General features: G+C 42.1%; 1 protein-coding gene across 2 annotated transcripts in view; it reads right to left on the reverse strand.

Annotated features, from left to right (window-relative positions):
- LOC147031988 (dedicator of cytokinesis protein 7-like) overlaps positions 1–15,384 on the reverse strand; it is a 272,420-nt gene that overhangs the window by 83,895 nt on the left and 173,141 nt on the right. For both annotated transcript variants that reach the window (XM_085869231.1, XM_085869229.1), the window contains exons 20-22: positions 8,618–8,704; positions 1,069–1,285; positions 808–975 (exon numbers count right to left, since the gene is read on the reverse strand). In XM_085869231.1, coding sequence (XP_085725357.1) covers positions 808–975; positions 1,069–1,285; positions 8,618–8,704 — 472 coding nt within the window. The remainder of the gene's footprint in view (positions 1–807; positions 976–1,068; positions 1,286–8,617; positions 8,705–15,384) is intronic.

The following is a 15,384-nucleotide window of genomic DNA, read 5'->3' on the forward strand; positions in this document are numbered from 1 at the left end:
CGGGCGCTGTTTACCTCCGCTACGCCAAGCTGTTAGGGTTCGGGTTAGGGTTTGGGTTAGTGTTAGCTACCCTAACACTAACCCTAACCATAACAGCAAACCCTAACCCTAACAGCTAACCCTAACCGCTAACCCTAACTGTTTACCCTAACCCTAACTGCAACCCTAACCCGAACCGCTAACCCCTAACCGCGAACCCCTAACCGCTAACAGCTATTCAGGAAATTTGCAAGAAAGCCCGAGCAACACCGGGCATTACTACTAGTACATTTATATATACATATATACGTATTACATATATAGATTTATATATACATATATATGTATTACATATATACATTTATATATACATATATATTATATATGTTTTACATATTTACATTTACATATACATAACACTAAGTTATAAAATATAGCACATGTGAAAAATTGATGAAGAGTCTTGTATGTCTCCAGGTAGTAGTCAAAAGTCAAGAAACCAGAGAGTCAAAGCCACCCAATGCTCGCCTGTTTATACATTTATCGTTTTTAAAAAAACTAGTCGAATAATATTTTTTTATAAAGCATTGCAGTGAAATGTGATCCAAATAATTTTAAAGCAATATATGTATTTGTATCTTGTAATCAGTAAAAAATAGTGTGGTGGATAAAAACATTAGAAAGGAAATAACTTGCACCAAAAACTTTAACATTTTCACGCTCATGCTCACGCTCACGCCGGGGGTATCGCTACAGCTCTCTGTTCTTCGAACAGGCGAGCTAAAAATAGAAAGCAATAAAATAATACAAAACGATGTGAATCCAAACCTGCTGTATTTGTTGGCAAGTCGTCTGTTCTTGGCAGGTGGAACATAAAGTGAACGTAAGCAGCCAGCAGGTTAATGCGACCATGCGAGTCTTGGGCTGACTTCACACTACGATGTACTTTCTTGGCAATCGTACACATTGCCTCAAATGCTGCCTGACTGAAGCTTACTGTGAAAAGAGCCAAGAAAACATCAATAAGTCTCTGCTCAATGTTTTCAACATCACAGAGTGCAGATTGCATGTTGAGAGAATAATACATACCCATTTGCCCTCCAATGATGGGAGGCCTTGCTGTGAGCAGCACAAGCCGGTCAAGTAGCACAGGGCAGAAGCGTACAAGTGGGCCCAGTTTTACATATTCCAGTCGAGCCACAGACTTCCGCAGGTCACTTTCAAGATCAATCTCTGATGTTCGTGCGAGAGTGATTCCCTCATCAAGAGTACCGCAAAGAGAAAGGAACCGATCAAGCTCTGGATCCTGGAAGAAGAGACAGGAGTGACTCACAACAAATAATGTATCCAGGACTTAAGTTTTATTGGGATGGGTGGGACGAATGGAGGGGCATTTCAGAAAATAAAGGAACTTTATTCTTCAGACATGAGCCAAAATTCCTGTTTTAAGCACATCTGTCATTTTTATAATCACCAAAACCACCTCGTGCATTATGCGTTCAGCATCGGCAAGTTAGCTTCTAAAATAGCTTATTGGACTGAGCAGTGGAAACATAAGCATCTCAAACTGATTTTCAGGAGGAGGACACATTTGCCTCGCCCAACACAGGGTCTAATGAAGGGAAATCATGGACCAGTCTTTGAGATATGAACTGCTTAACTGAAGAAACCTTAGATCTGAGATTGTTGAAGGCTTCAGACTATTCCTGCGGTGTGTGACAATTAGGTTCATGAGTGAAAATTCTCCCTTACTCGGCTGGTGATGTCGGGGCTGATTGAGGAGCGAGAACACAAAAGAGACCAAGAGGTAAGATAAGATTATGGTTCCTGGTCGATTCTTTAAAGATAAAATAGTTGGAAATTGTAGCAAGGATCTGCATAACCTCTGCGGTAAAAGCCCTGTTTGAGAGAATGCCACATAGTTATTTGGGCAATGTATAGACAACAGAACGCTGCCTCAATCGCTGAGGCTCATATTCACAAGGCCTGTGATGCCGATCATCTAAAAAAAACCATTTAACTGTCGCTGTATTCATTTTTACACTGAAGGGAAAACTTATAGGGAGGACATGGTGATTGTGAATATGACAACTCCAAAGATGTCTTTGGCTTCGCATATCACCAAAATGGCTAACGTATGATTTTTTTCATCAGGTTGAAATTGTGGGTCGAGTCAGGTAAGCTGTCCAACCAATGGGTTGAACAGAATGTTGCACACAGATGGACGGACAGACAAACACGTGTATTATTATATCGAGAATATATGATAATAGCGATGTTACAAGAAACTTCAACACAGGAGGAGGCCAGAAGGCCCAACAAGCCTGAGCAATGGTGGCCAACCTCTGGTTGTTTGTCCAGGCTCCATCCCATTAAATGCTCAGCGTCAAGCACGGAGGTAGCAAGTACCATTTTAAAAGTCTTTGGGTTGACCCGGCCGAGGTAGGGTTCAAACTGTTGACCTCCCAGAATCAGAGCAGATATGCCATAACTAATATGCCACTTAGTCTGGTTGCATTAAGCATCCATTAAACAAAACACTTCACAATATTTCTGAATTGTAGCGAGGGAAATAAGATATTGAAGATAAAATTCTTACTTACAGTAGCAGTCTGCGAAAAACTCAACTTCCGAATGTTGAATACAATGTCAGCTGCTACAATGATAACCACAATACGTCAGCCACCTTTGGGAAGAGAATCAATTGACCGATGCCTTTCTGCATCACTGGCCATCATCATTGTGGAGTGGATTCCACCTCCCCTCGCTAACCCAAGAGTTGAGTTTGCATGATTTGTCAGCTCTCTAAACCTATCCAAACCTTCTTATTTCCACCATAATTTCATAGCATCCCCCATCCATACGTACCATTTTTTGAATACCACACTGAATCTCACCTTCCACCGAGATGAGTCCTGCAACACTTTATTGCACCATGAAAATCTAACTACTGGTCATGATCAGTTTAATTCCCCATAATAATGAACTAAAATACAGGAGATATGTTCCAGCACTCAAATACTCCACATGTAAAGTCTAAATAAATCACAAATTATACAATTTAATGAAGACGTTTGTGACTAAATAATAGAGGAAAGTAAATACAACATATTGTTGTGGTTGACGAAATTCACAAACCACCATTCAGGTCCCTTAGGTGAGATATCTCGGTAAGTATATGTGTAGTTAGGCCCAAACCCGTTGTCTAGAGAGAATAAATGTCATTCATGTGGGCTGCGACTCTTCAGGATAGCCGTTTTTCTTTTACTATCTTTATTTTGGACCAGCCGCCATTATTACCACCACCAACCACGTCTCAACAGCCATCACACAACAACCACCAACCACAATGCCGCTTCACAACAACAACCACCAACCACAATGCCGCTTCACAACAACAACCACCAACCACAACGCCGCTTCACCACAACCGCCACGACCTTTACCGTCACAACTCGCCACCATCGCATCCACACCATCTCGCGCCACTCGTGGGCACCGATACTGGACTCGTGCAGGGCGCGCACCGAGCAGCGTATTCAGAGACATCACAGACTTTCCGAAGAAAAACGGATCAAAAACGACTCACGCCCACTTTTGTTCCGTCCAATCGGTGAGCGAGGGGTGATTTGGCCCCACCTCCAGGGCGTTGGAGGGCGGTCGCTATATGCAAATACATGGATCAAAAAGCATTCACGCCCACTTTTCCTCGGTCCAATGGGGAGCCAGTTGGAGGTGAAGGGTCGGAGGCAAAGGGTCAAGGGTGAAAGAGCGAAGCCACGGGGCTTATAAAAACGGCTGCGTTCGTCAGTAAAAGCAGTTGTGCGGAGTTCAAGAGAGTCATCGGTGGAGCTGGAAAGAAGTGGGAGAAGTCAAGAGCGAAGAGTTGGGACGAGCCAAGAGAGGAGACGGAGAGGGCGAGTAGACGGAGCTGTGGAGAGGTGACGGCGGCGAAGGCGGACGAGGGGGTGCTCGCGTCGGTGCCGGGAGCTGCACAGGGAGAGGCCAGCAACGCGACCGAGGTCGAGGAGGAGACGCTCGCCACGGGACCCGAGACAGGGTGATATCCTCCTTCCCCCGAGCATCAGCAACCCCCTCCTGTTTCCTCCCGCGCTGAGATAGTGCGACAAAGGGGGCCCCTTTCCCACCCCCTACCAGACTGTCCGCGAGGCCCGCGGAGTTGAGGCACCACCGCCACTTCGCGTCTCATCATCAGACGGGTAGGCCCGACCCGGTCTCGGCCCCAGGCCCGCCTGACCCTGGAGGGTGGTTCTCTTTTCTTTTGCTTTGGGAATATGTGTTGTCGGCGCCGTCTGTGAAGTAAAATTGTATAAGTGTTGCCGTGTGCCCGGTAGTCGGTTAGATCTGCATTGTTGCATTTGCTTTTTGTGTAATATTGCATTGTCTTCTTCTTTTACATGTGCTTTTGGTGGAATTGTATATGTGTGCTTTCCGTTCATCGCGAAATAAATGTGCTTATTGTTGAACTGTTTTCCCGCTTCGCTTCGTCTTTTCCTCTATTGAATCTCCATCTTGCTTCACGTAAAGGGTTGGTCGTGGGCTAAAACGCCCGATAATTAATCGAACCGTCGAGGCCGACGAATAACACCGCTCGGTTATCCCGATAGTACGGAACGGGTCGCTTAAAGTGGCGCTTAAAGTGGCCCGTGTCCGAAGTCGACCTGCGGCGAGGTGCGATCGCCCGGTCTACCCTCCGTGTGGGTACTTAGGTAGGTCGAATTTGGTGAGCAACCCTATCCCACGCGGGGGCCGATTGGCACGATCGCGGTGAGACCGAAAGGTCCACCCGTGACTAGTTCCCGGCGTTAGTCCGAGAGGGTCACGACTGGATTGTCCGTCCGGTGGGCGACGTGCCGCGATTCGAGTTACGTGGCCGTCCGCACGCCGGCGGGCGCGAATCCGCAACAATATATTTACACACCAACAAAAATGATGCATCACATAAAACAATAAAGTAAGATGTGCAATGGGTACTTGTACTGTAGTTTCATAGGTAAACTAGAAGGGCATTCGGTAGAGCACACACCTCTGCCACACAATGCCTGATCCACGAGAACATATTGGGCCCAATACGTTTTTGATATGTCGTTTTTGGCCCCATCTGTCAATGGTGAAGAATCACTGGAAAAAATAAATAATTCTCATATCCAGATCCAGAATCGGATCTTCACCAAAATCGAATCAATTCGTCCTTATCACACACCCAACCAGCCCACATTATTTCATCTGAATCCGTTCATAACATTTTGAGATATCTTGCACACAAAGAGACACAGACAAACAGGGGTGAAAACATAACCTTCTTCCACCTTCGGTGGCAGAGGTGATAAATATTTATATATGGTGTATTTGCTCACATTCACATGGGGGAGTGGAGGAGGGGCAATGTGGCTTGAGTGAATTGAGGTTGGTGGAGAGGCGAGTGGTGGAGTTTTTCAGATGAAGAGGTAGAAGTAACCGCTTCATCCTGCGATAGTAGGTCAGTGAGAGCAAGGGACAGAATCATCGTACAGCCTCCTCATCGGAACATGGAATTGATGGTCTGCTCCTGTCTTGCTCCTCTCCAGTCCTTTCACAAATGAACCTGCAGCTGCAGCTTCACTCTCCTGGCTCCTTTCCACAATGCTACGCCCTATCAGCAGCTCCTCCTCCCTTGTACCTAAATGCGTGGACCTCAAACATCTGAGCTCTCCACTCCAAGATGACAGATCTCTCAATCCAGGCCACTGTCGATAAACCAGACATCTGTATAACAGTATCCTTCCTCCCACAGGACGTCCCCAACTCCTTGGTGTTACTCCCTGGTGATTATCTCCTCTGCTTTAAGCGACCTGAACCCCATCATGGCAGCAGAGTCACACTGTACATCAACAACTCCATTTCTCATTTTCCGTGTACTGCTCTTACACCTCCTATACCCCAGCAGTAAACTTGATGAAAATGACAGTTAAAAAAAAAAACTGTACATTTTATCTATGTGTGTTCTCCATATTCTCATAATAGAGGTTTGTTGAAGATTTGATGACAAAAGCTCAATTGGTACAATGTTATGGCTAAAGGCCCGGTCACACCTTGACGTTTTAGCCAGCGATGGCAACGTATTAAAATGTATCTAAAACGCTGGCTTACGTTGAACTTTTGATGTTTTTTTTTTTAAAGATTCGGACGTATTCATAGCGACTTGGTCTTATGTATAACGCATTGGTAACGGACACAGAACGTTTCATTGTGTTATAGATAACTTATACCAACGAATGCTGAACCTGTTGTCGGCCTACACAACCGATGCCCAACGATAGTCTAACTTAGGCATAGCGCGTTGCACGCATCGCCGATGATGTCGTGACGTAGCCTATTAAAAGGCTGACGCACAACGATTCGAATCATAACTGCCATAGAAATGGAAGTGTCAACATCGCGGTCACACCTTGGCGATCTTGCCAGCGTATGCCGACTTAAGAAAAATGTGTCTAAAACGTTGGGGCACGTCAAATATGGCATGAGTAAGTTTGGTATACGTGAGTACAACGCTAAAGTACGCTATCATACGTCGTAGTAAGTAGAGTACGTCAAGAAATTTTAAACATGTTCAAAATTTTACGACGTACTCGGCGTATGACACACGTTCCGCATGCGATGGGGATAGGTTGTACACACGATATGTAGACGCTTACACACGTCCACAAAGGCTACTTATAAGCTACTCATAAGTCGAAACACGTCGCGGTAATGTCTTTTTTACGCGAAACTTATTTCTAACTTATGTTTGACGTGCTTTGAACCAATTCTTTACGTAGTCCCAACACACATCGACGTATGTAGAGGTATTCCAATGACGTCTTCCGGTCGACAAAAAAAAATAAATGAACGTGTTTGTAGCTTACAACTGCCATATAAAGACGTGTTCCCAGCGGTTTTGGGAATTGGTATATAAAAATGCTGCTCATAAAAGGGGAACCCAACAGTGTTTTCGAGTTCCTTTTTGAGTCGATGTCCATGTCAGCAGTAACAGTATCAGTATTAGTATTAGTATTAGTATTAGTAGTAGTTTGTTCATGTTGGCAGTCGTAGGTGAGTGTGAGGGGGAGGGTGTGGGTTATGATGGATCGTCCTTGCGTTTAACGATTTAAATGATAAACTCAACGATTTAAATGGCTGCATCTCCACTATTGAAAGTAGACGCTTGCGCTCAACAATTGGATTTTTTTTTTTTTTACACTCAACGACTTTTAAACGGAACCACTCACCTATTTTCATTGTTTACAATGAACGATTTAAATTGCTGTCACTCGCCTTTGTTTTTTGACGCTGGGGTTTGGAAATTTGAAGCGTTTCTTCTGAACGTGTTAAAACGCTCAAACTCGACTATTTTAAATCGACGCTGCCGATGGACAATTGGAATCATAGCCAAGCTAGACATCGAAGTGTGAACATCCTCGTCATGCCCAAGAAAAGTTTGAAGAATGCTGCAAATAAGTGTCCTGGCCGTGGCCGTGGACGCTGACGCAAGGACGATCCATTATACCGATGTCTTTCAGCCTATGAGTAACTTAAAAGTAACGTCTGTCGATGTGTGGCAACGATCGCGTAACGTGCCAACAACACGTTAATCAGAGGTTAGAAATAAGTTTCGGGTACGCTAAATATTACCTCGGCGTGTCTCAACTTATGATTAACTTACAAGTAGCATGTGTTGACGTCTGTCAACGATCGCAGACCGTGCATACAACTTGTGGCCAGCGTAGCGGAACGTGTGAGTCATACGCCGGCATACGTCGTGAAATTTCAAGCATGAAAAAATTTGAGGACAACCAAAAGTACAACGTTTAAAGCCAACGTACAACGACGTATGGCAGTGTTTTTCAGCGTGCTCTCAATGTTATCAAAACTTACCCATAACGTATTCAACGTGTGCCAGCGTTTTAGAAAAAAAATAAAAAAATCGGCATACGTTGGCTAAAACGTCAAGGTGTGACCGGGCCTTAAGACAGACACACCAAAGCTCAATGGTAAAGAAATAAAGAAACACGGAAGCGATAAAAAAGGAGAAGAAAAGATGATTAGTCTTGCACTTGACTGGCTGCGGCAGGGCTGATGAAGGCTTTTCTCCATAATTAATTATTAATTATTTTCTCCTTATTCTCATATCTTCTTTGTCAATGACGTAAAACTGATAGACGACGTAAACTGATAATAATGTCAAAACGATAAGATGTAAACTGACACAACTTAAACCGATCATTACTTGTATTGGATATCTTTCCGTGATCAGCCACCTGCATAAGTACAATCTCTCGACGAGATATTCTGGATCACACTATCAGCCACAACTTGTGTTGGTGCATTTCATCATTAGACCACATCATCAGGCTTTATTTGGATGACAACTCTTTAATGCCAGATTAGTGACAATTAGTGAAAAACAGATTAAACAGCAGAATTTATGAGTTATTTGTGCAGCTTTTAACAAGTTAAGTGATTAAAGAAATAATCCAAATACAAAAATTATTATCATTGGAAAAAAACTATCAAGCAATCAATCAATATTGACATTGGTTAAAATCAATTAATATTAATATACGGTTTTCCACTGCGAAAAAAAAAGCAAACAACCAACCAGGATGTGCACAGTTGAGATAGGCAAGATCTCCACATTAAACAGCTCTTTGTGCCCATCGATCCACTTGATGTTGGGAGCATTCACCTGGAAAAAAAAGAAAGAAAGAAAGAAAGAAAGTCAAACAACCCTATCCAACATAATTCCATTGAAATTTCACTGAATGTGTAAAGAAACGGACAAAGGACGACCGAAACGAGGACGCCATTCAACTAATACCATGGAGTCCCTGGTCAGGCATTCAAGCAGTCCTGCACCGTTGGCAAGGCTTCCTCAGACCTCCGAGGTCAAGCTCCTCAGACAGGTTGCACCGTGTAATTTGGATGGTACAGTATTTTTGTAAATTACTCCATTTCTGGAAAGTTTGGGCGAGCACTGCAGAGCTACTCCTGGAGGAAAGCATCTTCAGAGGATACGTCAACAGATCGATCGGGAAAAATTGAACTTCAGTGTCAGAGAGGAAGAATATGTCATGGGTTGATCACAGATTCCTTTGCCAAACCCTTGCCATATGACCGTGAAAGTAGCAGAGATAAGAGTGACAATGGCATATCAGTCCAGTGTGAAGGTAAGTTTCGGTCGACTGTGCATTGGCAGATGATATAAGCAATGGATTTTTTTTTTTTAATCAAGAAGTGGAGTATTTTACCACCGTGGGAAATGAGGTGCGGCTGGCGTTTCAAGCATTAAGCATTCTTCAGATCAGAAAAAGGAAACGTGAGTGGAGGGAGAACTATAAAGTATTGGAGGTAGGTTAAAGGTGAAAGGTACTGGATCAGAGGGATCTGATCAACGCTCAAAGGGTAAAATGCTGGTTGTAGGAGGGTTCACATCATTTTTCTCATCGCCGTGCTATCAAGGAACGTAGCACTGAAACTGTTACTGAACGAAACTTTTCCTCTCTCAATTGCCTTTCGTTTTCTGGCGAATTCTACAAGCAAACTAGTGGGGTGCCTATGGGTACTAAAATGGGCAATTGGTAGGGGTATGCAAATCATTTTGTTGGATACATCGAGGAATAGTTTTCTTTTTTAAGTTCCATGGTCTGACACCAGAATTTTCTGGCCACGATAGACTGCATAAGTGTAACATCTTGTAATAGGCAGGAATGTAATGAGCTTGTTGATTTTTGTTCATTATTTTAATGCTGCCCTTGTCGTGTAGGGCCATGTGTAATCCTGTATTTTTTCTTTGCCAACTGTTGTTTCTAATGTTTTTTCATGTTCTATGGACATCCTTCTTACAAAACAACGATGTTGGGAAGTTTTAATTTTATTATTTTTATGAATTTTAGACCCAATTTTGATATGACCCTAAATTAGCTAAAAAAACGTACACTGTTTTTTTATTTTGTACATAAATATAGCATGTGACACCTCAAAATGAGCCTCCCAGTGACTACAAACACATGAGCATACTATTTTAGACATTTGATATAGATTTTAAGGCAATGTTAGCATACATAGATAAATATGCTTTGCTTGGATGGTATGTAAACTTACTAACATCACTAACAATAAGCTGTATAATGTGGAATCATATGCATATATCAAGTTAATATAATTACAAGCTCATTGTTTTGCAGTGTACTTCAGGGAAAAACATGATAAACTCTTGTTACCAAATATAAAATAGTTGGGGACAATTCTAGTATAGATCCAGGTGGTTCAAAAGACAACATTAAGTGCACTTTTTATATAATACCTAAATATATTAAGGGTCATATCATAAGTCTGCATCGCTTCCCTAAAGTACTTTCTTATGGTGGGTGGGTGAGTAGCTGGTTGGTCACAGAGGGGGGGAATGCATTGTTAAAAATCACTTCTCCCATTAGTCTAGAAGGGTGGGTGGTTCTAATCTACATTGTATATGACAATACTTTAAGGAAGCGATGCAGTCTTAAAGCAAGGTGATTATTACAGAAAATTCACATTTGTGCATATATTCATGCAGTTTGTTGAAATGTGTAAAACAATGTACTAGTATTACACATTCTATACCTACCTACTATACTACACATTCTACTCTAATTACGACCACTCGAATATATGGTCATACTAATTAATTACTAGACTAGAGATTCTACACATCGAGCTGCTAACATTTAGTGTCAACATGAATGACATTCACATAACTGGTTCTATTTATAGTAAATAACAAAGTTAATTTCAGTTTAATACTTTATAGTCAGTAGTCAACATCATCATCATCACTTTCAGTTTCATCATCACTGTCAATCATCAAATTGACAGGTTCTGTGTTCATGCATTTCTCAGGTGATGCCTCACAGGCACACATCTCTGTGCAAGGGAGACCAGCTTTTTTGCATGAACATCTACCCCCTATGCATTTACTAGTTCCGCATCCACATCTGGTGAGCTCTATCACAGCATCTGGTGCTGGTTTCAGAGTGGTTATGATTGGAACATTGGTACTGTCCTCCATCCTCCAGCCATACCTTTCTGGTGGTGGCAAGTTGGGTTGTGGATTGCGGTCATTACACCAAATCATGGTCTGATAGTGGGCACGTAGGGTATGCTGTTTTAACACAGCTGCAGTTGGTGGTAACCTTTCAGACTCTGCCTGTGACCTCTTAAACATCTCCTAACGAAGCTGTCCCACATCCTTTTTTTTTGGTCTGTGGCTGGAACAGCTGACAAACAAATTCTTCTAAGGCAGTTTCTGTCTCTCTTGTGGGTGTTATGGTAGAGCCCAGGTTTTTGAAGGCAGTGAGCATGTTTCGAGAAGCCTTCTGCATAACTTTCCAGCAGGTCAGTTTTCCTATCCCAGCAAACCTTCCTGTTGTATCACAGCCTGTAAAACTGTGAAATCCAGGCAATGCTGCTGCCAGATCTTCCCCAAGTGCTTCATAGATTGGCCTCAGTGGTACTATACGTTGGTGTTCTCCTGCTCCTAATATCATGCATGTCTGCTGCCCAAGTTCAGGGAAACGACGTAAGGCAAGAATAAACACGTCTGTGTCAGGTGAGAGGATGTGAATTTTGTGAGATGTGAGAGGATGTGTCAGGTGAGAGGTGAGAGGATGTGAATTACACCTCGAGACTTTGCAGCTTCTAGAGCATGCAGTATCAAGATTGTGTCTGCTTCCTCCTGGGTTGTGGTCAGATGCATCACAGGTTGCTGCTGAGTAGAGTGTACACCATTTTTAGTAGACACAATGACTGATTTTTCACTTTCGGTGAAATGGTTAAGTACCTTCATTGAAAGATACTCTATGAGACTGCTCTTTGTTTTAGAGCTGCTCAGGAATGTGTCCATAGCTGTTCTGATAGGTGTTGAGTCCATACACACATAGCTCCGTGAATCCTTGATAGATCCTTTCCGATGATCGCGTGTACCCTGTTTCATGTTCTATGTTTTTCATGTTCTATGGACATGCATCATGTAGCTGCTCATTGGTATCATCCTTATCACAAAAGAAGCATAGTTCCTTGTCATAGGATTTTGCAGATGATCTTGTAAATCGTTCTGAGCTGGAAGGCTGTCCCTCACTTGTACATGTGGCGACTTTAGGTTTATCTGCAGTCTGCTTTTTTGATGGCCGTCCTCCTTTGCTATGCTTTGTGATTAGGCTTGCATCACCTAGTGCCACACTTTTGTCATACCTTTTTTTTGCACCATCCAACATTTTTGAACTGACTGTGTCTCTGTTGCAGTTTCTGTGCCATGAAGCACCCCATTGTTTCAGCTGTTCTGCTGTTACACTACCCAGTCTGTTGCTGATTGATAGACATTCTGGATCTTGGTAACTGGCCCATTTCTGTATATGCTCAAGAAGGGTTTCATAAGACTCATCTTCAGGGTTTGTTACCAGATCTCCAGTTGCATTTTGGCACCTAATGCACAGTTTATAATCAATAGGTTCACATTTCTGCTGCTTTCTTGGTGGCTCTGCCATTTTCCAAAAACACACAAACATATTCATGTTAGGAACCACCACAGTCCATGCAGTAAGATACATTCTATAATGCAGTTAATAATACATTCTATTAGATCAAAGTTTCTCAGCTTATCTGAAGAAATAATATCATATATAAATAATTGTATTTGTTCATTTAGTTTGTCAACATCTCCACCAGCAATTCTGCATTACCTGAAAAACAATGGATTCAACACAAATTGTTTCAGAATTAGTTTTTTCTAATTTGTTTATAATGATGGTCAATTGATAGATGGATGGGCAGATGATGCATTCATGGCAATGATATATGTGTATATAAGCTCTGCTGGTTGACCAATGTCAGCAGAGCTAAATGCATCTAAACAAATGATATCATGGATTTATTTGTCAAAGAATAAAATATTCTATTTGCATGTCTATATTTTACACTATAATTGGGTATATCACTGGTTATTTTTTTTTTGTAGAATATTTTGTAGAATATGTAGTAGTAGAATATTTTGCCTATTTTTTGCAAATTTGTCCAAATATTTATTTTGTTGTTACTATAATAACTGAAAAGTGTCATAAATTGTTAAAGCTCATCATTCCAATCATTTTGATATGTCACACGATACACTTTACTTTTTGCTGAGAGAGGTTATCACAGCCTCGATCTTTGCACAACCATCCTTTATTCAATTTAAACGTAACAAGCGTTGTGCAAAATTACCCGGTTACACCGTACATTTTAATTGTTCATGAAAATGTTTTAAAAAAAAAAACTTGCACTTTCATCAAAACAACACTTCAATTTGAGGATCTAAAATCTCCCCTCAACTTACTGACAACTTTGACTGCAATTCAGCTCATATTACATATTCCATCACCTGCACTCTCGGTCATAAACTCGATATCCGAGAGACAAAGTGCCCACTGGGTGATTATTCAAGTGAACACTTCCTGGATGTGACAACTAACAGCATGAATCACGTGAAGCAAGTCGCTCGAGTTTTCAATATTCCAGGCCATTCCATCCAACACCTCCCCCAAACATACTCACAAAAACTTAAGCAAATGTGTTTTGAGGCTTGTATTGTTTATCTGGTACATTGAAGTGTGTTCGTATTGTGGTTGATGAAGACGAGCGCATTGATGTGTGCACTCCATAAACAACCATGTTGTCAGTGAAAGCCAAAGTTAACTCCTGAGAAATCAAGCAGGGTGTCTGAATGTTTTTCCCTCAACCATCTGTATTATAAAAATGAACCGTGTCTGCCCGTTTGTATGTTTGTCGTGTTATAACTGAAGAAGGGATTAACCAATTTCAATTAATCTAATGAAGGTGGATTCAGGGAACTGTGAGAAAGGTTTGTGATGCAAAAAATAAAAAATAAAAAAAGAAGAAAGATGGTTTGTGCATGGGTACGCAGGCACACGTGGCGAAACCACAAACACCAACCTGCAATGCTGGTTATCCCCGCACAGAGGGCAGGATCTCCCAGAAATCCTATTTTGTTCTTGCCCCCATCGATTAGCCATCGCAGCAAAGATTGGTATTCCCGTCGGCAAAGCGACGAGTCTTATATGCGAGTGAAGAATAATTAGTGATAATCACACCCATAACAATAAATAGTCCACGTTAGTATACCCGTCGGTTGCTTGTACAATTCACCAGAAAACAAAAGGTAATTGAGAGAGAAAACAAGTTTGCTGAAACAAAAGTTTCAGTGCGAAGTTCTTTGCGAGCACGGCGATTAAAAAGAAAATGTAAACCTCCCACAGCCCACATTTGGCCCTTTGATCTTTGATCACATACCACTGATCCAGTAACTTTCACCTTTGACCACTTTGTCGTACTAGTAACTCCCTTCACTTACACTTCCATATTTTTGATCTGACGAATGCTCCTGTGTAAGTAAAACTCAGCACAGATGTTGGTCCATTTCTGTGCAATTTTCATCCAGTGTCATTCCTCTAAGTCAGTGGTTCTCAACCTGTGGTACGCGAGGGCCTTCCAGATGGTTCGCGAGCACTTTCGGGCTCAACCTTTACAAAAAATGAAAAAAATGAAAAAATAAAAAATAAAAAAATAGAACAAGCCGGTAGGCGACATGGCTGCTCGCTCTAGATGGAAAGCTGGCTGACGCGACTAGCCGATATTCATGTACATGCTATCAATCAATTTCATTCTTTGACAATCGAATGGCCACGGCGCGATGATCAGAGTACAAATTAGCGAAAGTTAGAGTATGCATGTATCGGAGATTTTCGTAATTTGTATATTGTTCAGGAATCAGTACATGATCCAGCTGAGATTTTATTTTTTATATGATGCTGTAAGACATTAAGCCGGGTGTTGGCTTAGTGATTAGGGTGGTGGCTTGGGATCCCAGGGTCCTGAGTTCAACTCCGTTTGCTGCTGAATTAACACCAGGGGGTTGACTCAGCCTGTCATCCTTCTGAGGTCGGTGAAGTGAGTACCAGTGTACTGGTCCCGGTGTATGCCCCGGTTAGAATAGGTGTACCATATCCCTGTGTGTCGTAAGAGGCGACCAGGGCTGGCGTCAGGAAGGGCATCCGGCCATAAAACATTGCCTCAAGAAAAATCCCAACCCCTGCACAGTAGGGAAAAATGGCTGTTAAAACGGTCATTTTATTATTATGCTGTAAGACATTCTCCTTGGGCACAAAAAAACAGGTCCCTGTTCCAGTTTCGTAGGTATTGATTTTTTTGTACAGTCCACAATGTATGATAAAGTATTTTAGCTGTTGCTAAGCAACGGAGGTGTGCATAGCAACCATTCATTTTTGTGTACATCCTAGCCACATTGTACACATTTCACCCAAGTTTCATCAAAATCAG

The sequence above is a fragment of the Eptatretus burgeri genome, chromosome 2, assembly GCF_056783735.1.
Source record: "Eptatretus burgeri isolate ZD-2024b chromosome 2, Ebu_testis_v1, whole genome shotgun sequence".
Classification (NCBI taxonomy): Eukaryota; Metazoa; Chordata; class Myxini; order Myxiniformes; family Myxinidae; genus Eptatretus; species Eptatretus burgeri.